A 26,056-nucleotide genomic window follows, 5' to 3' on the forward strand; every position below is an offset into this window, starting at 1 on the left:
GAGTGGATCACTAAACGCTATTCTTCTAATCAGGTAATCTGTATGTACATTTCTGTCCACCTCTGGTTGTCATTCCCATTCACTGTTGTTCTCCCAACAACTGTGGCACACAGTGCTGAACAATTCTGACATATTGGGGTAGTCGCTTAGGGATCTGCCAGAGTGATAAACCAAGGATTTCTCAGTTCAAGGATTCTCTTCCTCTTAGCTTGTGACAAGTGGAAATAAGTGGCAGGTTGACGAACATAAGGCATCAGATGATCATCGCACATAGTAACATAGTACATAAGGCCGAAAAAAAGACATTTGTCCATCCAGTTCGGCCTGTCATCCTGTAAGTTGATCCAGAGGAAGGCAAAAAAAAAACAACTGAGGTAGAACCCAATTTTCCCCACTTTAGGGGAATAAAAAATTCCTTCCCGACTCCAATCAGGCAATCAGAATAATTCCCTGGATCAACGACCCCTCTCTAGTAGCTATAGCCTGTAATATTATTACACTCCAGAAATATATCCAGGCCCCTCTTAAATTCCTTTATTGTACTCACTATCACCACCTCCTCAGGCAGAGAGTTCCATAGTCTCATTGCTCTTACCGTAAAGAATCCTCTTCTATGTTTGTGTACAAAACTTCTTTCGTCCAGACGCAGAGAATGTCCCCTCGTCACAGTCCTGGGGATAAATAGATGATGGGATAGATCTCTGTACTGATCCCTGATATATTTATACATAGTAATCAGATCTCCCCTCAGTTGTCTTTTTTCTAAAGTGAATAACCTTATTTTTGATAATCTTTCAGGGTACTGCAGTTGCCCCATTCCAGTTATTACATTAGTTGCCCTCCTCTGGACCCTCTCCAGCTCTGCTATGTCTGCCTTGTTTACAGGAGCCCAGAACTGTACACAGTACTCCATGTGTGGTCTGACTAGCGATTTGTAAAGTGGTAGGACTATGTTCTTATCACAGCCATCTATGCCCCTTTTGATGCAACCCATTATCTTTTTTTTTATATTAACAATTTTTATTGTTTTTCATTTTCATGTAATAGACATTGACAAATACATAGCATGAAAGATTTCATACAGAGTAGATGAAATGCGGGAAGATATCTTAACTACCTATAGCCTGTAAGTAGCATTGTGAAATAAAAATGAAGGCTTGTTAGGCCACAATCATCTTGAATAAATGAGACAGCGCATTCAAACGAAAAAACTAATAAACAAATAAATCCGAACATTTAAGTGAGGAACAAAAAGGTGACAGGTATATTGAGGCAATAAAAATATGACGTGAGGTGGAAGGGATCTAGTTTCAAGAAGGCCTGGGTTTTGGATACTGAACAGCTGGACATGGGGGGGAAGACGATTAAGAGAAGTTCCTGTAGGACCTCCAAGGGGACCAAATCCGGAGGAAAGTGGAACTAGTGCGCAATTCCCAATGTGAAATCTCCTCTAATCTGTAAATCTGATCTACCCTGTTTATCCAATGGTCAATGCTAGGGACTTCAGAGGACAGCCAAAGCGTAGGAAGGAGTAATCTGGCTGCTGCCACTAGGAGAGAAAAGAGCGAGGATTTTGATGGGCCCACACCGTCCAAACCCAATGTTAACAGAGTAAGATCCGGAGTACAGGGAAGAGAGGTCTGGCAAATCTGATTGCACTTAGAAATTATATTGTGCCACCACGGATTGATTAACTCACATGACCACCAGATGTGCAAAAAGGAGCCTTTAGCCTCATTACACCTCCAGCAGGTATCTGAGGCAGTAGAACCGTAAAGACACGTCTTATCTGGAGTCCTGTACCATCTCATAAGGATCTTATAACTTTTCTCTTGTATACGCACACATCTCGATATTCTATGTGGAGAAATCAAGGATTTAGTTATCTCGGGAGGTGACAGGGTTCTTTGAAGGTCTTTTTCCCACAAACCAATTATAGCAGGTTTAAGTGTTGGGGGGGGGGTATCAGGCGTTTGTATATTGTAGAGATGGTTTTGCGAGGGTATTTCTTGCTGCTTATCATTTCTTCAAACCAGCTAGAGACACTGGGTGGGGGCGTTTTCTTTGCTAGAGGGAGAGATTCGGATTTAAGAAAATGTAAAAGGATAGGGTTGAGAGCCTGTATGTCCAATACTTTAAAGAGTTCAGGGTCAGGTAGAAAACAACCATCTTGATCCAAGATCTGTGTAATTGCGATCTCAGAGCGAGAGGACAGCTATCTCTCAGATCCTTGGGAGCCAAATTGATTATATCTTTTATCTGCAATAAGGGGGAAGGTAGGGATAGGACCCCAGTGCTGGACAAGAAACACTTCCAGACTTTAAAGGTGTTCCGAATAAGGGGATTGGGGATAGAGCTTAATGTAGGAGGAGGTCTATCAGTCAGCAGAAGAGCCCTAGTAGGGGAGGGTAAGAGGGCATTCTCCAAAATAAGCCACGATTTGTGAGATGGGTTTCTAATTCAGTCTATAACTCTAGAGAGTTGAATGGCTTTCATGTATGTCTCTGGGTCAGGGAGCCCAATTCCCCCTTTGGCTTTAGGCCTAGTTAAGGTGTTAAAAGCGATACGGGGATGCTTGCCTTGCCAAATAAATTTGCGTATCAGCTTATTTAAGGAGATGAGGTAGGATTTAGGCATTTCAATGGGGAGCACCTGCATTAGGTAAGTAAGTCTGGGCAAGATTAGGGACATAAGTATATTTTTCCTCCCAAACCAAGAGAGATATGGGAAGTCTAATGACTCCAATTGAGTCTGAATAGAGGCTAGGAGGGGTTTATAGTTAAGTCGGAACAGGTCTGACAATTGAGGGGAGATCTTTATTCCTAAATATGTTAGTTGTTGAGTTTGCCAATTGAATGGGGAGTTTGCCTGAAGAGACAAGAGGCTTGGAGAGGAGAGGCCAACATGTAAGATTTGGGACTTTGAGGGGTTAACTTTAAAATTAGATAAAGAGCCGAATAAGTTGAGTTTTGAGACTATTTTGGACATGGATTTAAGGGGGTTGGTGGTCAGAATCAGTAAATCATCTGCAAAAGCAGCCAGCTTAAATTCGTGGCTTCCCATCATCAGACCACCAATCTCCTTGTCTTGTCTAAGAGATTGCAACAGTGACTCCATCACAAGGACAAATATAAGAGGCGACAGTGGGAAGCCCTGCCTCGTACCATTTCTAATTGGGAAGTGGGGGGACATAAGGCCATTGACTGACACGGATGCCGAAGAGTGCGTATACATGGAGAAAATTGCATTTATGAACTGATCAGGTATCTGGAATTTTGAAAGGGCCTTCCTAATATATGTCCAGTCCACCCTATCAAATGCTTTTTCGGCATCCGTGCCAATCATGACTAGGGGGGTGCTTTTATGAGAAGCGTAATATAGAGCATCTAATATCTTAGTGGTGTAGTCTTTCCCTTCACGGCCTTTAACAAAGCCTACCTGATCAGGATGGATCAAGTCAGGGAGAAGGTTCTGCAATCTTGTGGCCAGCATTTTTGCTAGTAGCTTAAGGTCTACATTGAGCAGGGAAATGGGTCTATAATTAGAGCAGGAAGTAGGATCTTTACCGTCCTTGGGAATAATTGTGATTGAGGCTTTCGTCATCTCTGCAGAGAGTGAGTGGCCAGTTAGTGAACTATTACAGATAGGGAGCAAGAATGGCAAAAGTAGTTCCCTGAAGGTCGCATAATAGAAAATGGGTAGGCCATCGGGGCCAGGACTTTTCCCTTTAGGGGTCGATTTAATAGCGGACATCAGTTCTAAGGAGGTAAAAGGTTTAGACAGAAGTTCCTGTTGTGATGGCGTTAGCGAAGGGAGGTTAAGGGTGTCTAAAAAGGATTCAATGTTGACCTCTCTATCCAGGGAAGGGTTTGGAAGGTCAGAGGGTGGAAGATTATATAGGGACTCATAAAATGACCTAAATTGTTCTGCTATTTCCTCTGCTTTGAACAGATGAGTGCCCTGGGGAGATTTGATGCATTGCACATAACGGGAATCTCTTCTCTGTTTTATTCTGCGTATCATGTATTTCGAGGCTTTGTTGCCATGTGCGAAAGTTTTTTGCTGGGCGGACAGAAAGAACTTAGCTGAACGTTCGTTCAGTAGGTTTTTTAGTTGAGATCTAAAGGAGGAGAGTTCCGATAGGTGGCTCGCAAGAAGAGATTGTTTATGGATTTTTTCTACATCATGTATTTTTGCTAATAAAGTAGTGAGCTTTTTTTTCTGACTCTTTCTTAAGGAAGGAACATAGACTAATCAATCTACCTCTAATGTACAGTTTGTGGGCATCCCAGAGAGTCTGGGGGGAAATCTCAGGGGTATTGTTAATTAAGAAGTATTCCTCTATAAAGGAAGCTATTTGAGATCTATGTTGAGTATTACTCAAAAGAGATTCATTAAGTCTCCAAGTAAAGTGTCTGTCAGACTTAAGGTCCGGACGTATAGTGCAATAAATGGGGGAATTGTCGGACAGAGTAATGTCACCTATAAGGGAGGATGAGCAGAGTTGAAGTTTTTATTTAGGTAGAAGAATGTAATCTATCCTGCTATACGAGGTATTCGCTAAAGAATAGAAGGAAAAGTCTATTGTCTCGAGATTTAGGCAGCGCCAAATGTCTACCATCCCCAAGCTATAGAGCTTATTATGAAACAGTTTAAGGGCTTTCATTGATACAGGGGATTTCTTTGATGAGGTGTCCACAAGGGGGTTAGGAGCCAAGTTAAAGTCACCAACTATAATCAGAAAGCCCTCTCTGTGGGACTCCACCAAGGAAAGAATATTGATGAGCCAGTTAACCTGATCTGAATTGGGGGCGTAAATGTTCACGAATGTGAATAATGTTTGTCCCAGCAATCCTTTTAATATTAGAAATCTGCCATCTGGGTCCTGCAGGTGGGATTTGTATTGAAAAGGGAGATTCCTGTGAAAGCCAATACTAACGCCCCTCGAGGCAGCACCTCCCGCTCCACAGTGGTACCAACTAGGGAATTTAGAATGGGTAAGGTTTGGATATTTGTCATGCTTAAAGTGGGTTTCCTGAAGGAAAACCACCGAGCATTTTTCCTTATTTAGCATAGATAAGATCTGGCATCTCTTAGAGGGGGATCTCAGCCCTTTGACATTATAAGTGACCAGTTTGAGTTCAGCCATCTATAGGCTTGTGTGGGGGTGTAATGCAGTCTCTGAGTAAAATTCTAATGAGGGGCTGAGTAACCTGTAAGGGGAGAAATAGAAAGGTGCTACCTCGAGGAGGGCCATCCCACGTCCAGTTCCCCCACTTAATCCCGGGAATCCTCATATTATGCACCTGCTCCAGATCAAAAACTGGAAAAATCACCTTTGAAGCTTTTAAGTACCTGTCAAAACAATAAAGGTAAGAAACAAAGAACATAACCAGTAACAGTAACCAAGTGTAATTACTTTGTCGTAAAGTATAGTGGAACTTAATAAATGTAGTACCTCGAATGGGTAGCATAAAGGAGGGGGGAGAAGGTAAAATTACCTAGTTAAAGCGACTCCCTCTAAGGAGTGGACGATACCAGGGGAAAATGATAGTTTTGGGAAACCCTGGGAAATGCGGTTGAATAAGAAAGATACCCTTGTTTAGGGTTACAGTAGCATGGGGGGGGGGGGGGAGGTGAAGGGGAGGTCAGGAGGGGAGGGGAATGGGGTGAAGGCAGTAGTTAAAGGATCATATAAACTACTATATATCTACATGACCATTATAGCTTACATACAGATGGGAAGAAAATCCCTACTGTCTCTTCAATACTGAGTGGAGAAAAAGCATATTGAAATGTGATAAAGGAGCAAGGAACATTAATCCCACTCAGCATAAAAATCTAATGTTCATGTGATAGACCGAGTAAATATAGTAGAGTAGAATACAGAACTTATGTAATAAGTCCTATATGCCATCAGTAACTTGAGAGGGTAATAGGAGAAGCTTATCGATCCATCAGGGATAAGCGCTTAGGGGTGGTTGAGAAGTTCCCCTTTCTGGACCTTTGGGGTCTTGGGGTATGAAGAGGTTCCCAGGGTATCACTTGAGGCAGGTCAGGTAAGGTGGTCATGTTCTGGATAGTGTCCCAATTTTCTATGGGCAATGGTGAGATCTGAAGAAGGTCATAAGCCTTATCCAAGTCACTAAAGGTAGCAATATGGATACGACGGCCGTCATGAAGGAAGGAAACACCAAACGGAATGTCCATCTATAAATAATTTTGCGCTGACGTAGGCAATCTGTAAGTGGTTTCAACATTTTTCTTTTCCTGAGGGTAGATTGGGCCAGGTCTTGGAAGATGGTGATGGAATTGTTTTCCCATTCTACTGAGCTGGAATTTCTGGAGCTAGATAATATAGCTTCTTTCACTGGGAAGTGTAAAAATTTGCATATCACATCCCTCGGTGGTTCGGTCGCCTGTGGCTTCGGACGGAGAGCTCTGTGAGCCCTTTCAATTAATACTTCATGCACAGAGTCCGGGCCCAGTAATTTAAGGCAGATCTGGATGACCGTTTCTGGGATATCCACTGCTGCAATAGTCTCAGGAATGCCTCTAAAGCGGAGGTTATTTCTCCTACTCCTGTTCTCTTGATCTTCAAGTGCTGTATATAAGGAGTTGATATGGTTCTGGGCTAGGGCTAGGCTGGAGGATACTCCGCTCTGGTGCTGTAATATTGCGGCCTGGGTGTCTTCAAGTACCTCCACCCTTCGGCCTATATGGCGAACGTCTTCTTTTATTAAGGAGAGATCCTGGCTGAGTGGTCCCAGGGCATCTGCCAAAGCTTCCTTAAGAAAAGCCCTGGAGATAGGTAGGCATTCAGTGTCGCAGGGTTCGTCTCCTACCTTGTCAGAGCTAGAAGCTGCAGGCTGCTTATAGCCGGATCGAGGTGTTCCGGGCGCCATCTTGGATTCCCTGTTAACAGCCATCACCGCCGCCTTTTTGATAAATTTCTCGATTTCACCGGACTGGCTGAGAGAACGAACATGACCCGCCTGGTCAGCGGGCTTTTGGCCACCAATTTTGACCATTTTGGTATCTAGCAGGCTTAAGATGAAGCGCTATGAGGGATATGCTTGTGGAGAGCCGCACTTCACACAGCCATCCGGCTTCGTTGCAGGCTCCGCCCCCGCAACCCATTATCTTATTGGCCTTGGCAGCAGCTACCTGACACTGGCTTTTGCAGCTTAGTTTGCTGTTTATTTAAATTCCTAGATCCTTTTCCATGTCAGCGTTTTACTATTTAGTATGTACGAGTGACTTGCATTATTCCTTCCCATGTGCATGACCTTACATTTGTCAGTGTTAAACCTCATCTGCCACTTATCTGCCCAAGCCTCCAATCTATCCAGATCCCTATGTAGTCCTCTACTGTCCTCTTCAGTGTTAATTACTTTACACAGTTTAGTGTCATCTGCGAAAATGTATACTTTACTATGCAAGCCTTTTACAAGATCATTAATAAATATATTAAAGAGAATAGGGCCTAATACTGACCCCTGAGGTACCCCACTAGTGACAGTGACCCAATCTGAGTGTGTACCATTAATAACCACCCTCTGTTTTCTATCACTCAGCCAGTTACTTACCCACACACAGACATTTTCTCCCAGCCCGAGCATTCTCAAAATTCTGCTTTCAATATAACTTTTGTGCCCCTCTCACATGCTACCATATAGGTGCTTGAAAATCTGCTGATAATTCCTCAGTTTGTCCTTCTTGGTGTTGCAGTTTTAATGTTAAGTGGTGTATTTTTTGCATGTTATATAATTACTTCTCAATCAATAATGATACAAAACAGGGATGCCTGCTTCCGCCTTCATTTTTGCTCTTTAAACCCCTAAATAAGATCTCAACGATTCATGGTAGGAATTAAAACAGGTAATACTGACAACAAAATTGGCCTTTTTGTTGATGATATTATCCTAGCTCTATATAACCCAACTTTCCTTTCTATGGTTATCCAAATTTTAACTTTGTTTAGCTGTATTTCTTTTTAGAAACTAAACTTATCCCTGAGATTATTAATATAATATAATGTCATAGGAAATTCGCAAGAATAAAGATAAAATGGGAGAAATCAGGAATGATTCCCCTTGGGCGTTTTGAAAGGCCACTGATGAATGTAGTAGGGATACCAATAGTTGATAAAATAAAGTACCTAGGAGTTTATGCCTCGAGGAACCCCAGAGACTATCTATATTTGAATTTAGTGTCTTGGATTCAGAAGCTTAGGGAAAAAATAAAGATCTGGCAGAAAATACATTTATCTATGGTGGCTCGAATTACCTTAATATGCTAATGATCCCTCAGGGTTTATATTTTTTGCAGAAAAGACATTTGATGCACTGTTTGACAGGGAAAATGTTACAAAATGTATGGGATAAAGTTAGAACAGTACTGGGGATAAAAGACTTCCTCTCAGTTACTCTTTTCTGGGAAATGATATGAAGCTGGTTTATCACAATCTACTAAATTCTGGAAGAAACAAGGTATAGTATTAGTTACACAGTGGTGGAAGAATAATACTTTTAAGTCATTTACACAGAGGAAAGAAATTTGGGCTGGGTGACAAGTGTTTCTTATGCAGGTACAACATGCGTTTAAAGGGGTTGTCCGGGATCAAAACATTTTTTACAAAACAGTTTACTCACTATTACTAGCTGCTTCAAGGTCCCCCCCAGATGTTTTTATGTATTTTTCGACATCAGCAGTGCTCTGACAGTCCCCCACTGATTGTAGACATCTATGTTTATGTGTGCGGTAACTTCCTGCCGCACCACCTTCTGGGTCCCAGCGCAGAGCAGTATCGAATAGTTTCTGGTGTCTGTCTGCTACTCCGTGCATCCGCCCCCCTGATTCATATGCCGCCTCCTGCCGCACATATTCCTCACCCTTAGTTACGCCCCTAAACTCTGCCTCCTTCACTGATAATAAAGCGCCCTGCCGGTGACGTCACCGGACAACAGGGGCGTGGCTTAGCGCAGTTTGTTGTCACCTTGCTACCGCTCATCCATGCGCTGTGAATAATTACTTTGGCTGACGGTGACATCACCGGGCTCCTTGCGAAGCGGAAGAAGAGGCTTCGCTCTGCAGAAAGGGACTCGATACATCACTGACTCTTAGAAGAACAGCACTTCCGGCTGAGATTTTGTGAATTGCAAAAGGGACATCAGAAATGTCTGTTAAAGGTAGGACAGGCATGAATGTAATATTTAGGGGACTACTGTACACATACAACAATGTCCCCAATCCTGGACAACCCCTTTAAGACACAATCAGATGTGGATCTTTTTAAATTGGAACAACATGAGTTATTGGATACATTAATCAATACAAAATAAGAAAACTAATATTGACAAAACTTTACTTTTGGCTGGACAAGAGAAATACTGATTCTATGGTGAAAAATAATATAAATAAGTGGAAAAAATGTCAGTTATGATCACCCAGGGTATATAGTTGAATATTAGGGTATATTCCTAGAATATCTCAGAATAATTCAAACTATCACAATAGTTTTTGATCTATAATGTATATTATACTTATAAACTGTTGAAAAAAATTTACTCAACTAAAGAGTGTTGCTCTTCTAGATGTAAAAGTGTTAATGCAGACCTGATTTACATGGTATGGCAGTGTCTCAAGGTTAAAATCTATTGGACCAGAGATATTATAGAAATTGTCTTTCATAATGTAGGGTTATTTGATCTGATTAATACCTTTATTAGGAGTGGTATAATAGGGAAAAAAGATACAATATTTGTGGGCTTGAAGACTCTTCAGATTGCTAGGAGATTAATCATAAATAAATGGAAACATTGTGAACCATGGGTTTTTTACGCTTAGAATACTGCAATAAATATGCTTTAAATTTTGGAGAAGTTATGCTATGACAATTGGGGTGAATCGGAGAAACTTCCTTATTATGGTTGAAATGGTTGGGGAAATACAGTTGCAAGAAAAAGTATGTGAACCCTTTGGAATGATATGGATTTCTGCACAAATTGGTCATAAAATGTGATCTGATCTTCATCTAAGTCACAACAATAGACAATCACAGTCTGCTTATACTAATAACACACAAATAATTAAATGTTACCATGTTTTTATTGAACACACCATGTAAACATTCACAGTGCAAGTGGAAAAAGTATGTTAACCCTTGGATTTAATAACTGGTTGAACCTCCTTTAGCAGCAATAACTTCAACCAAACATTTCCTGTAGTTGCAGATCAGACGTGCACAACGGTCAGGATGAAATTCTTGACCATTCCTCTTTACAGAACTGTTTCTGTTCAGCAATATTCTTGGGATGTCTGGTGTAAATCGCTTTCTTGAGGTCATGCCACATCATCTCAATCAGGTTGAGGTCAGGACTCTGACTGGGCCACTCCAGAAGGCATATTTTCTTCTGTTTAAGCCATTCTGTTATTGATTTACTTCTATGCTTTGGGTCGTGGTCCTGTTGCAACACCCATCTTCTGTTGAGCTTCAGCTGGTGGACAGATGGCCCTAAATTCTCATGCAAAAGGTCTTGATAAACTTGGGAATTCATTTTTCCTTCGATGATAGCAATCCGTCCAGGCCCTGACACAGCAAAGCAGCCCCAAACCATGATGCCCCCACCACCATACTTCACAGTTGGGATGAGGTTTTGATGTTGGTGTGCTATGCCTCTTTTTCTCCACACATAGTCTTGTGTGTTTCTTCCAAACAACTCAACTTTGGTTTCATCTGTCCACAGAATATTTTGCCACTGCTGCTGTGGAACATCCAGGTGCTCTTGTGCAAACTGTAAACGTGCAGTATTTGAAAGGAACTTGGATCCAGCTCACCTGTCCGGTATATTATAAAATCCCGGCTCCTTGGGCCCTAGGGGAGTGTTCCCTTAACAGGCTTGAAGTAAAAAAGGAAGGTCCCGGAGACAATTGAGATCCTCTTTCAGCTCTTCTTTATTGATCAATTGATAAAAACGGACATAACCACTTCTTACATGACAAAACGTTGACGCGTTTCGGGTGAGTACCCTTAGTCGTAACAATTAGCCAAGTGCGACCCCACAATTTAAAAGGGCTTGGAGAACTCCTCCTCCAAAATCTGGGAGCGAGTCTCCAGTCCCATTGGTTGCCACACATTGACACACCTTTGCTTTCTCCACTTCAATCACAGGTGTGATGGAAAACACATTGAGCGAGCCTTCTCTAGATATATTAACCCTGGCATTGCCAAGGTACTTAGTCATTAAGAAGAAAAAGCCGCTGAATGTGAATACTCGTCACTTTACAGATTAAAAACATATGGTATTGACAAAAGATGGCCTTCTGTTCTGCCACAAGCTAAGATTCATAACATTATAACATGTTATATTGAACTTTGTTGCAATACTCTTGATTTTTGCAGCCTACTGATACAAGAACTTGCTATTTTACTAGACACGGGTTGAAATATTTTTTTATATATATATTTCTCAGTTATAAGGACTATTGGGATGAAATGTATGACAGTAATTTTCCATTAACCCTTGATGCGCTATGTATTATAATTATTGTATTTGAACCAGGGTAGTGTGAATACATATCTTATTTAATTTATGCCCTGTATACAATCGAGGGTTGTATGCATCACATATTTGTTCCTGTTCAAACACTAAATAAAAAGGAAAGTGGATTTATAGTTATGACTCAGACCTTCATATTCAGCTTCCATATAATAATATTGATCTGGATGGTCAATGCTTCACTGGTATATATACATCAGTTCCTTCTTCAAATTGAGACCTGCTGGAATTCTAGTACCAAGTCTAAAAATCCAGTAGGCCTTGCGTAAAAGGATTTTTTTCCGATGATCCCCCCCCCCCCCTTCTGGATATGAGGACTCTCTCTATAGCCTATGCCTGGAAGAACGAAACCCGACGCGCATGTTCTTGTATAAAATGCCTGGCTATGTTGGAAATATTCAGAATATTGGGATTGCTGATATAATTTAGGTGTTCCAGAATACGGCTTTTAAATTTGCGGGATGTGCTACCTAACTACATGAGATCACAGTGGGTGCACCTGATGATATATATAACACCTTCCGTATTGCAATTGATGTAACTGCGAATCGGGAATTTTTGTGAATGTGATGAATTATCAAAGGTTTGTGTAGGTATTACATAATCGCAAGTTTTGCAAGGACTCCCTCCACACTTAGTAAAACAGGGAAGGTGACAGTGAGCAGGACAAAGTAGTGGCTTTTCTAGCGACAATTCTACAGCCCGATTGAAGGGCTTGATACAGAATGTCATCATCAAATAAAATCGGTAAACATTTTTTAATTGCCGTACTGATTGAATTAAATTCACTGCTATATGTCAAAGATAAGGTGGGAATAGTGTCCTGGTCACTGTCACCTGGTCACTGTCACCATAGTGTCCTGGTCACTGTAAACGTGCAGCAATGTTTTTTGGGACAGCAGTGGCTTCCTCTGTGGTATCCTCCCATGAAATCCATTCTTGTTTAGTGTTTTACGTATCGTAGATTCACTAAAAGGGATGTTTGCATATGCCAGATACTTTTGTAAGTCTTTAGCTGACACTCTAGGATTCTTCTTCACCTCATTAAGCAGTCTGTGCTGTGCTCTTGCAGTCATCTTTACAGGACGGCCACTCCTAGGGAGAGTAGCAGCAGTGCTGAACTTTCTCCATTTATAGACAATTTGTCTTACCGTGGACTGATGAACAGCAAGGCTTTTGGAGATACTTTTATAACACTTTCCATCTTTATGCAAGTCAACAATTCTTAATTGTAGGTCTTCTGAGAGCTCTTTTGTGTGAGGCATAATTCAAATCAGGCAATGCTTCTTGTGAAAAGCAAACCCAGAACTGGTGTGTGTTTTTTTTATAGGGCAGCTATAGCCAACACCTCCAATCTCATCTCATTGATTGGACTCCAGTTGGCTGACACCTCACTCCAATTAGCTATTGGAAATGTCATTATTCTAGGGGTTCACATACTTTTTCCACCTGCACTGTGAATGTTTACATGGTGTGTTCACTAAAAACCTGGCAACATTTAATTCTTTGTGTGTTATTAGTTTAAGCAGACTGTGATTGTCTATGGTTGTGACTCAGATGAAGATCAGATCACATTTTATGACCAATTTGTGCAGAAATCTATATCATTCCAAAGGGTTCACATACTTTTTCTTAGAACTGTATATTAAATAATTGTGTTGTGTTTTTTTTTTCCCTTCTCATCTCTCCAGGTTGACCAAATTTCCTATGGGTGGGTTTGGGTGGGATTCATGATTTATTTCTATGTTAATTTATAGAATATGTACTGTGAATCTAAAATAATAGTTAGAAAAAGAAGCTTGCCTTCTTTTGAATCTAGGATTACATTCTGAGCACCCCTTCATATGGGACAGTGAATATATTGCATATCTGGTTATACACTTGACATTTTCTATATCAGATTTGCTCAACAATTAAAATTTTCTACGGAAAAAATAAATAAATCTGAACTATAACAGATGAGGCTATGTGAGTTTCATGGATGGGTGGAATTGCATTAGTTAAAAGGATTATCATACCTAAAATATTAAATGTCTTTCGTAATTTACCTATTTCCTTTTCCATGAAGCATTTGAAAGATCTGCATATGATTATCTCTAATTATATTTGGTTGGATAGGCATCTAAGAGTCCAAGCCAAAATACTTTATCAACCAATTTCTAAAGGTCAGTTAGAATTACCTTCTGTTGTGCGATAGTACAGAGCTTGTCATTTTTAACAGTTACAGACTTATCATTAACCCTTCAGGACACAGCCTTATTTCACCTTAAGGACCAGGCCATTTTTTGCAAATCTGACCTGTCACTTTAAGTGGTAATAACTTTAAAACGCTTTGACTTATCCAGGCCATTCTGAGACAGTTTTTTCATCAAATATTGTACTTCATGACACTGGTTAAATAAATAAAAATAAAAAATTTTATTTATAAAAATAATACAAAATTTGCCAAAAATTTGCAAAAATTAGCAGATTTTCAAGTTTCAATTCCTCTACTTCTATAATACATAGCAATACCTACAAAAAAAGTTATTACTTCACATTTCCCATATGTGTTCTTCATGTTAGGATCATTTTGGGAATGACATTTTATTTTTGGGGGACGTTACAAGGCTTAGAATTTTAGAAGTAATCTTGAAATTTCTCAGAAATTTATAATAAACAACTTTTTAAGGACCAGTTCAGGTCTGAAGTCACTTTGTGAGGCTTACATAATAGAAAACACCCAAAAATGAACCCAATCTAGAAACTACACCCCTCAAGGTATTCAAAACTGATTTTACAAACGTTGTTAACCCTTTAGGTGTTCCACAAGAATTAATGGAAAATAGAGATACAATTTCAAAATTTAACTTCTTTGGCAGATTTTTCATTTTAATATTTTTTTTCCAGTTACAAAGAAAGGGTTAACAGCCAAACAAAACTCAATATTTATGGCCCTGATTCTGTAGTTTACAGAAACACCCATATGTGGTCGTAAACTGCTGTACGTGCACACGGTAGGGCACAGAAGGAAAGGAATGCCATACGGTTTTTGAAAGTCAGATTTTGCTGGACTGTTTTTTTTTTTTTACACCATGTCCCATTTGAAGCCCCCCTGATGCACCCCTAGAGTAGAAACTCCAAAAAAGTTACCCCATTTTAAAAAATACAGGAGGGGGTGGAAGTTTTGTTGGTACTAGTTTAGGGTACATATGATTTTTGGTTGCTCTATATTACACTTTAAGTGTGAGTTAAGGTAACAAGAAATAGCTGTTTTGGCACAGTTTTTTTTTTTTTTGTTATTTACAACATTCATCTGACAGGTTAGATCATGTGGTATTTTTATAGAGCAGGTTGTCATGGACGCGGCGATACCTAATATGTATACAATTATTTTTATTTATGTAAGTTTTATACAATGATTTAATTAAAAAATAAAAAATAAATCATGTTTTAGTGTCTCCATAGTCTGAGAGCCATATTTTTTTCAGTTTTTGGGCGATTATCTTAGGTAGAGTCTCATTTTTTGCGGGATGAGATGACAGTTTTATTGGCACTATTTAGAGGTGCATATGACTTTTTGATCGCTTGCTATTACACTTTTTGTGCTGTAAGATGACCAAAAATGGCTTTTTTTTACACCATTTTTTTTTTACGGTGTTCACCTGATGGGTTAGGTCATGTGATATTTTTATAGAGTAATTATGGACACGGCGATAGCTAATATGTATACTTTTTTATTTATGTAAGTTTTACACAATGATTTCATTTTTGAAACAAAAAAATCATGTTTTAGTGTCTCCATAGTCAGAGATCCATAGTATTTTCAGTTTTTGGGCAATTATCTTGGGTAGGGTATGATTTTTGCGAGATGAGATGACGGTTTGATTGGCACTATTTTGGGGTGCATATGACTTTTTGATCACTATTACACTTTTGTGATGTAAGGTGACAAAAAATGGTTTATTTGGCACAGTTTTTATTTTTATTTTTTCACGGTGTTCATCTGAGGGGTTAGATCATGTGATATGTTTATAGATTTGGTCGAAACGCACGCGGCGATACCTAATATGTCTATTCCCCCCCTTTTCTTTACCAATTTTTTTAACTTTATTTGGGAAAATTATGTTTTTGTTGATTTTTACCTGAAACTTTTAATTTTGTGGGGGAAAATTCTCAGGACGTATCTGTACGCCCTGTGTCCTTAAGTACCAGGACATCAGGGCGTACTGGTACGCCCTGTGTCCTGAACAGGTTAAAATACACCACTTTTTGTGGAGTGAAAAAGTCATAAACTGGATGTTTGCGACTTTTTAAATGCCACTTGTGCAAAGATTTTTGCACAAGTGGCACTTCTCCACAAGCCTTACTAATTTCCCGAAAAGGGGGCTGGCAAGGCTAGTGTGCCTGGTTATCATAGACCGCTCTACGTTGCCGGTCTATTATAAATGTATCCCCATATTTTTATCAACATGCATCTTTTATAAACGTCTAATGTTTCATCCTTTTTTTTTTGTTGAATCTTTATTGAAATGAACACCTCACCCCAAATTAACTTCAACAATAATAATTTCTCTGGCTCCTTGGTGCTAATTTACTTCTAAACCAAATCTAATAATTATTGCCTTATCTAATGTTTCACTGGATCTATTAGAGAAGGGTATTTAAAAGACTGGACACCCGGTATTCCTCTGGTGTAACGTTTAGGCTCATGAACATGAAAGCATCTTCAGTCTACATCCGATCTACAATTTTTGTGGATTGCACACTGATCCATTCATGTCTATGGGAAAGCAAAAAAATGCAGACAGCACACAGATGTCATCCATGCGGCCATTCTAGGAATTATTGAACATGTCCTACTCTGTAACAGTGGCTGCTGTGCACAGCTGTTCCCCTGCTTTCCGCCGCGGTCCTGGGTGCCGTGTTCAGCGGTGATCTGCTGTCAGTGTTTCCTTTCAGCCCTGGACACAGCATGCTTGCTTCTTGTTCCCTGCAGTATTTCCTTATGGGCTGGTGCATGTCAATTCCTGTGTTTTATGGGTTGGATCATGTGACCTCACTAACCAATCCTAGCCCTCCTGCACATATATAAGTTGCTCAGCTTCCCAGATGCCTCAGTGTCAAGGTCCTTGTGTTCTGCTAAGTTTCCTGAAATCCACTTGTGTTCCTGACTCGTACTTGTGTTCCTGGATACTGCTACCCATTTGTTCCCTGCCTGCTTGCCTTGACTCTCCTGTTGCTGAACCGGATTGCCTGATCTGTACTTGTGCCTCATGCCCTGACCTTTTGCCTGTCTGACTTCACCTCTGCCTCATCCTTTGGTCCTGCACTGTTGCTCCTGATAACGGCCTGCTTACAACGCCTGTAACTCTGGTACCTTTCTCAGGTACTTCATGGACCAGCTGCATAATGTGCCTATCCTCCTCAAGAGGTAGCGACCTGGTGTTACCCTCGGGAAAGTCTATCCCCACCATCAGGGGTACTGTGAAGATCGAGGGGTATACTTAGACAATGCCCTTAGAGGAGGTAGGACACGTGGCACAGTGAGTTCACACCCGCTGGTTCATTAAATACTCTTGTCAGTTTTTCCCACAAACAATTTATAAATACTTGCAGACATTTGCTGTTGAAGTGGGTTGTCCTGGTACCAATTTCTCCTTTAAGCTTCTCATAGTTCTTCCTTTCAAATTAAAGTGTTTTCTTTAAGTTATTAATTTATCTTTGATTCTATTGCATCCCCTTTTTCTCCAATTCTTCAGAAATGGGAAAAAGATTTGAGTCCTCCAGTTTCTGTAGACCAATGGCATATCTCTTTCTTCAATATTTCAGAGTCCTCTAGGTGAGTAAATAAATTGGATAACTCTACAAGACGCATTTATAGATGGTATCTTACACCAAACAGGTTAAAATGGTTACGGTCATAGCTTTGAAAAGTTGCAAATGTGATACACCTAATTTGGCAAAATTGCTGTAGAATTAGACCCCTAGAAATAGATATTCTCCTGTCTCAAATATATGACATTAATGTGTCGTCATAAGTGGGACAATGTCTCCTTTCCATTGATTTGGACACATTTTGCTTTGAGCTCAAAACAGTAGTCACTCAAGTACAGTAATTATTGCTATTAGAAGCAATATTGCATGTCATTGGACAGACCCAAACCCCTTTTCTCTAGCTGAAAAAAAATGGTCTAATTAATGAGAGCTGCCTATCTGAAAAAATTATAGCTTCTTTTATGATTTCTCTCAGTTTATTCTATATGAAATGCAAATTTCCTCTTAATAAAATTACTTTGCAATACTGAGCAGCTGAAGTTCAAACAGAGTTGTATATATCAATGTTCCCTGTTTCTGCACCTGTCACTTTTCTGGAGTTTGTCATTGTCACTAGTGTTGAGCAAATCAAAGTATCCGAAGTGGACTTTGATCAGAATTTCAGGAAAAATTTCATTCACCACAAAGCCGAATTTCCTCGCATTTTGTGGTAACAAATAAATTTTTTTAAAAATGCTGGCGGAAAAAAAATAAATATTACACTCACCTCATCACTGGTGAAGTCACTGCGCACGCCCAGCGTGATCATGTGGTAACGACATCACGCTCGCTGCAGGTAGGCATTTCAACATGTACATTGCATTGATTTATTTTATAATATGGCAATGTAATTCTACTATTTTTACTGCTCTATTGTTTGTTACCTCCCAAATAAATAATAAAAACTTATTGTTAAGAAAATGTATTCCAAATGAAAAGTGCCTTAATTACTCTGAAAAGTGTTGTATGACACTCTGAGGTCTCCTAGTCCTGTATAGAATTCCCTTTGAGCATTTTAAAGGGTGACTAAAGGCGGACATGACTAATTTAAGGAAAAAAATAATAATACAGACATCGAAAATGACAACCTCTTTCTATCAAAGCTAGAACCAGCTTTGTACCTCACATGGATCCAGAGATCGCCCCATTAATTGTTCTGGTAGATTTTTATCAAACTGGTAGCTCAAGGGGAGTGTCTTTTCTGCTGCAGCTTTGGGGGGCGTGTCTCAGCTCTCCCTATCACAACTCAAGAGAGAGATAAAGGATGAAACAGAGCATGTGCGGCCATCTCAGTGAACAGGTCAAAAAACTAATAAATAAAAACAAACAGCAGGTGGCGCTATACAGATACATTGTATTGAATAGCTCAGTGGCTATGCTAAATGTTTAATTGCACGCAATTACAAAAGTATTCAGATCCCGGTGCTGGTTTGAAAACTGTAGCCTGTGGTAACAAATAGCCTGTTTAATAACAAACTGCACTGTCAGAATTTTAATTTATAAAACGGTCCAAAAATGATCAAAATTACTTTTTCTCTGTCTTCTGATCTGTAAAATGTTGGCTGCCATTTTGAGTGATTCAGGCAGGACAAATCACAAACATTTCATACTGGCTGAAGTCAGAATCTTTTTGAAGATTTGCAACAAATTCAATCTGTGTAGAATCCATTTGCTCATCTTTAGTAACAAGTAATACTTTTGTTTCTTTTTGGCTTTGTTCACTTGGTGGTTTCCCTCTGGCTCCTACTTGCCCAGCTCACCTTGATTAACAGGTCTCATATTCAGAAATAGGGAGAGGCCTGTCTACCAAGCTGAGTCAGGAGGAATCCTGCCCAGTGGACACTTTCCCCCAAATCCGACAATAAATGAGTTTTCTGCTTTATGCAGAAATTTTTGAAATGTCATTCTAAAATGTCTTATTGCTTAAAACAGCATGCACTTAGAAGCTCCCCCATTTCCCTTGGGTACCAGGTGTAAACAGACCACCACATTCATAGCATCAAGGATGACTGCGGTCGCATGATTTTCTGTAATAGTTTAGCTAGCCTGTTTAAAAACAGAGCCTCCACAGTTATAGTCCATCATTCTGGTTTGGACCAGAGCTTTCCACCCTTTATCCCTGTAGAGTCATCTAGACCTCGCTGCTAGGCTGAGTTTGCAGAATAGTTGCTCTCTCGTGGAGCACAGAGGTGGAGAGCTAACAGCTAACTGGCACAGGAGATAATACACAGCAGGTCGAAGTACAGCACCTGCCGCTCAGATTGGTCAATCTAGTAGATCCCAGATTAGTCTGCTGACCAAGCCTCCTGACTGGCTGGACAGCTGGATCTTCTGACTGTTGGAATGGCTGTTTCCTGCTGACTAAAAGACATGGGCTCCGCACAAGTGTACACTCCACCTCCCCGGCATCCCCGCTGGCACTGCTGATAAGACTTGTGAGGCAGCAGCTGGCCGAAACAGATGTCACCGGAACATCTGGTGGTAGGTACATTACCAACATTGAGCACATTCAGCATAGGTGGAGATCAAGGGGATTCTGCTGTATGTGCATCTGCTCTGAACTATTTAAAGGGGTTGTTTCACTTCAGTAAATGGCATTTATCATGTAGAGAAAGTTAATACAAGGCACTTGCTAATGTATTGTGATTGTCCATATTGACTCCTTTGCTGGCTTTATTCTTTTTCTCATTACATTGTACACTGCTCATTTCCAGGTCTTACATCTACCCTGCAGTGGTGGCCTAGGAAAAATCTATGGCCACTCTGATAGCTGGGACAGTGGGAGTCTACATAGGCTTGTGCTTATAGTGCCTATAGTGTACAAATATGACCACCACTGCTGGATTGTAGGGTGGTCTTAACCCCTGGATACGAGCAGTGTATAATGTGATAAAAAAATTATCCAGCCAGCAAATGAGGCAATATGGATAACAATGCATTAGTAAGTACCTTGTGTTAATTTTCTCTACATGATAAATGCCAATTGCTGAAGTGAGATAACCCGTTAAGCACTGACACAGTAAAGGATGAATCCAGGAAGTCTGCCACCTAGTTAAAGTATGAGACCACAGGTACAGTAACTTGGCAGTGGGGTGGGGGTGTCTCTATGTGAATGATGCTGTAAGCAATGAGCTATTTATATGTCTTTACACACCAATGGCATAGCATTTCAGCTTTTAGCAGTAGCTTAGAGTAAAACTTAGTGTAATGCAAGGAGGGCACATGTCACCAAATTATTCTGACCATAGTTATGGCAGCATAGACATGCTAACCGGTTTCCTTTAAATTTCTCAGACTAAATTATATTATCTTTCACAGTAGTTGACTGGTTGATTGTATTTTTACAGTAATAATGAACACTTCATGCACTAACCTGACAGAGCAGCGTAGCAGAACTGCAGTGTAAGGCTCCATTAATAAGCTAATCGCAGACAATATAAAAGTCAAACTCATTTACTGTATTTGAATTGCATTCAAATAATTTCAAGCACTGTGTAAAATAAGTTGCACTTCCACTTGACATTTAATTAAAGGATAAATGAGATTATGTTTGCCTTTCCTGTTCTCAGTTGTCACAGATACCAACTTGATTAAACAAACATAGTATTTTTGGCAAGAACGCAAAAATGAAAAAGATACGTACGTTAATTTTTTTCCAAACCCTGGCCAGACCAGCAAGCATAGCGTCCTTCTTGGTGTCACTTTGATTTCGGAATAAAGGCACTGAGGGAAGGCCAGCACAAATGCAAACACCCAGATACTGCCAATGACCACTTTTGTTGAAGTAGCAGATAGACGCGGCTTCAAAGGATTAATGATCGCCATATATCTATAATACAAGCATATTAAATCTTAATGTCAAAATCAGAATAATACAAACAGGTTCTGTTTAGAGAAAAGGAAATACCATCTATGCTTCCAATGTACAAAAACACATTAACCTCAGTATCTGTGTCCCAGTTGCCTAATAATCATTTCCCCACGTATGGTGCTTTTATATTATGGTAAGCAGCCTGCTGCCACAAGCTAACATAATAGTTTGCCATGTACTGTGCCATCTGCAGGAAGAGCCAGCTGTAAAATACAGTCAGGCTTCCACTGCAATAGTTGGGTTCAGAGGTTGCTCGGATCCTGACCTTCTAACCCATTCCATGCAGCAGCCAATAGAAACTTCTCGTACAGTCTCTCAAACTACTCCCTTCAATGCGATTGCAGGGTGCCAATGGTTGCTATGGCAGTCAGTTGCTTTAACAATGAATGGCCTCCTGGTTTGCCAGGTATGAAAGCCTTTTAAGCCTTGTGGGACTGATAAATAATGTAAAAAAAAAAAAAAAAGTTTTACAACTGGGGAAAGTGTATAGGGGTATATTTTAGTAAAAAGAGAAAAATTTATGTGCACTGCACTGTTGCAGTTATTTCTGGTGAAAGCTTATAGGGGTGTATTTCAGTAAGATAAGAAAACTATATACGCACTGCACTGTTGCAGTTATTTCTGGTGAAGGTGTATTACAGTAAAAAAAATATATATATATTCTCAGTGCATTTTTGCAGTTAACTCTGGTGAAAGCGTATTGGGGCGTATTTCAGTAAAATAAGAAAAATATATACGCACTGCACTGTTGCCGTTATTTCTGGTGAAAGCATATAGTGGCGTATTTCAGTACTGCAAGAAATATATATAAGCACTTCACACTTTCATTTTTTTCTGGTCAAAGCGTATAGTGGCCTAATTCAGTCCAACAAGAAATATATATTGTCCGTGCACTGCTGCAGTAATTTCAGGTAAAAAGTGTTTAGGGGCGTATTTCAGTAAAAAAATGAAAAATATATATGCACTGCACTGTTGCAGTTATTTCAGTTAAAATTGTAGAGGGGAGTATTTCTGTAAAAAAGACAAATGTATGCGCACTGCACTATTGCAGTTATTTCTGGTGAAAGCATATAGGGGCGTATTTTATTAAAAAAAAGAAAGATATATACACACTGTACTGTTGGATGTTATTTCTGTTGAAAGCATATAGGGGCGTTTTTCAGTAAAAAAAGACAAATATATATGCACTGCACTGTTGCCGTTATTTCTGGTGAAAGCGTATAGTGGCCTTTTTTAGTCCAACAAGAAATATGTATTCTCAGGTCACTACTGCAGTTATTTCTGGTGAAAGCGTATAGCAGCGTATTTCATTACTGCAAGAAATATATATAAGCACTTCACGTTTTTTTTTTTTTTTCTGGTCAAAGCATATAGTGGCTTGATTCAGTCAAACAAGAAATATATATTCTCAGTACACTGCTGCAGTGATTTCGGGTGAAAGCGTATAGGGGCATTTTTCAGTACTTCAAGAAATATATATGGTCAAAGCTGTTAGGGTCGTATTTTAGTATAACAAGAAAAATATATTCTCAGGGAATTTCCACAGATAATTGTGGTGAAAGAGTTTAGTGGCCTATTTCAGTACAAAAAGAAAAATATATTTGTCGCTTTTATGGGTATTTTAATTTCCATTACATTTGTTTAGTTCAGCTGAAGTGCCAGCTGAGGTGCCAGGCCATGCACAGAGGACTGGAAGAGGCCTAAATGTTTCTGGTGCAAGCAGAGGTTGCAGCAGAGTAAGGGGTCTTGGCAGCAGTAGTCGCAGCAAGAGGCCTGTCGGTTTCATCTAGTGGTCCTGTCTTGACCAGCAACCCTGCGGTTATTGATTGGTTTACTCTGTCATCCACGTCATCCCAAGTGAAATCAGACACCCCCAGCCAATAGTCGGTAGGTTCGTCAGACACAAAGACACAACCCTTAGGTGGCATGGTCCAGGAGCAGGCCCTGTGCCCTCACCTGTCCTCAACCTGCCTCTGGCCTTTTCTGTACTATCACCGCAAGAAGTAATACATGCCGTGGGCTCTGCTTCACTTTTCAGCGAGGATGAGCTACTAGAGGACAGTCAGCAGCTACTGCCCAGCCAAGATGTGGATGGACATCCGCCGCTGCCTCCGCTAGGCAGGCAAGTAGTGATAAGAAGATTGGCACAGGAGATTTTGTTGCAAGTGACCAGAGACCATTGAGGAGGAGATTAGTGATGTGCAGACACTACTCAATGATGATGAAGCTGATCGCACTTGAGAGCTGGGTGAAGAAGTGGGTTTGTCATCATCAAGAGAAAAGGGTGGCAGCTTGCCTGTCAGGCAGTGGCTGAGCCAGCAAGTCACTCGCGTGGCCAGGAGTCAGCAGGGTGACAGCAGTGGGAGGTCGGGAGCCAAACGACACGGGGTATACCACCCGCTTTGCAGCAGCCTACCTGCCCAGAAAGGAGTGGTGCACAGGTTCGCGGAAGCAGCTGCGGTAGCAGTCAGCCAGTGAGTAGTGTTGGGTGGAAAACCAGTGTGGCATTTTTTGTGAAGCCACCGGAGGGGGTCAACATGGCCATATGTAGAATATGTGGGCAGAAGGTGAAGCGTGGGCAGGGTGCCGATGTTGGCGCTACGCCCCTGTGTCAACATATGCAGCGTCACCATAAAGTGGCCTGGGAGAACCGTGGCTCCGATGTGGTGGTCCAGCCTGCAGCAGCTACCGCTACATCAACCAGTGGCACGCACCCAGTTTCAGCCAGTCAAGGCTTCACCACCTCAGCCGAAGGGAGCTGTCTGTCAATCTCATCTTCTGCTGGTCCAGATGCTCCTGCTCCTACTCCTCATCAGTCATTCCATCAGCCATCGATCACCGAAGCGATTGCCAAGAGACAACAGTATGCGTGCAATCATCCAACGGCGCAGAAGCTGAACGTGTTCCTGTCCAAGTTGCTGGTGCTTCAGTCCCTCCCTTTCCAAGTGGTGGACTCTGCACCTTTCAGAGAACTGATGGCTTGTGCAGAGGAAAAAAGGCAGTACCAGCCCTGCACACACATGTAAAACATAAGGTGGGTCATTCCATGAGCCTGTCAGTGTCTGCCAAAGTGCACGGCAGCGCCGACGTGTGGAGCTGTAACTATGGTCAGTGACAATATATGTCCTTTACGGCCCACTGGGTGAATGTGGTTCCTGCGCAGCCACACCAGCAACTTGAACAGGTCATGCCGCTTCCGTCTCCACGTTGTTACGCCATTGGTCCTGCGACAATGTCCGCCTCTGCCTCCTCATCCTCCACCATGTTCTCAGCCTCCACTGCAGGGACAAGTCAAAGTGCCCCTCCAGCATAGCACATGTGCAGGGCTCGGCGGTGTCACACTGTTCTGTACCTGGTTTGCCTTGGCGAATGGAGTCACACAGGAGAAGAACTGCTTTGTGTTATGCATCAAGAAATCAAATCCTGGCTTTCTCCGTGACAACTCAAAATCGGAACCATGCTGACCGACAATGAGAAGAACATGGCGCTGCGTCAAGGAAGGCTGAGCCATGCGCCCTGCATGGCACACATGTTAAATCTGGTTGTCAAACGGTTCCTGAAGTCTTCCACCCATCTGTAAGACATCCTAAAAATGGGCAGGAAACTTTGCATGCACTTCAGCCGCTCGTATACCGCAAAGCACACCCTCCTTGAGCTGCAGAGGAAGAACGGCATCCCCCAACATAGACTGATATGCGACGTTTCCACCCGTTGGAATTCCATCCTCCATATGTTGGAACGACTATACGAACAGAGAAAGGCCATCAACGATTTCTTGATGAAGCAAGCGGATAGGAGTACTCCACTGTGTAACTTCGATGTTAGCCAGTGGCAGCTCAGGCGCGACACCTGCCATTTGCTACGGCCCTTTGAGGATGCCACGCTTTTTGTCAGTCGCCAGAACTACGGGATGAACAACGTCATTCCACTGCTTCATGTCCTGGAACAGATGCTGGTAACAATGGCTGGTCAGGGGACTGGAGACGTGGCGCCTTGATCTCAGGGCCACATGAGTCCTGTAGGGGCTGAACTGGAAGAGGAGGAAGAGGACATTGGAGCACAGGCAATGTGTAGCCAAATTGATGGTTTTTATACTCAGCTGACAAGACAGGAGGAGCAGGAGCAGCCAGAGAAGCTACAGGGCAATGAGGAAGATGAGACAGAGGACCGGGACACACCGTGGCAGTATGCAGTGGAGATGGAGGCAGGGAGTCCCTCTGTGTCACATGCACAAATGGCACGATGCATGCTCACTTGTCTCCATTCGGCAGAGGGATGACTTCTGGCTCTCCACCTTGTTGGACCCTTGCTACCGGTCCAGAATGTGGGCCTTTTTTTACACCCACCGAGAGGGAGGACAAACTGAACTACTACAGAGACATCCTATGTAGTGATGAGCGGCAGGGGCAATTTTCGAATTTGCAATATTTCGCAAATATTTGAGCGAATATTCGTCATATATTCGTGAATTTGCAATTATTTTCTTGATTGCAAAAATCGGCAATATAATATACGTACATTGCACGCGCAATACAGGCGTGGATCACTATTGCTAGATTTTTCAAGCAGCTAGAAGTTTCCTGAGACTGGAGAAAATGGTTGGCATGGCAGAACATTACAATAGCTTTATATGCAGATAGAGTGCTCCAATATATTCGCAATTGCGCGAATCGGCAATTAATGGTGCACATATTTTGTGCAATACGTGAAACTTCACATTTTAGCATGTCTGACTATATATTACTGATTGGTGCACTATCTATTGTCACACTACCTAACACCCTGCACTGGAAACGACCAGCTACACTATATCACGATCTAACCTACG

The 26,056-nt window shown here is 41.2% G+C and overlaps 1 protein-coding gene across 1 annotated transcript in view; it reads right to left on the reverse strand.

The window, feature by feature from the left end:
* The window catches only part of TACR3 (tachykinin receptor 3), a 244,670-nt gene that overhangs the window by 134,742 nt on the left and 83,872 nt on the right, over positions 1-26,056 (reverse strand). Inside the window, exon 2 of the mRNA XM_044276714.1 lies at positions 21,001-21,186. Coding sequence (XP_044132649.1) covers positions 21,001-21,186 — 186 coding nt within the window. The remainder of the gene's footprint in view (positions 1-21,000; positions 21,187-26,056) is intronic.

Source organism: Bufo gargarizans, chromosome 1, assembly GCF_014858855.1.
Source record: "Bufo gargarizans isolate SCDJY-AF-19 chromosome 1, ASM1485885v1, whole genome shotgun sequence".
Lineage (NCBI taxonomy): Eukaryota > Metazoa > Chordata > Amphibia > Anura > Bufonidae > Bufo > Bufo gargarizans.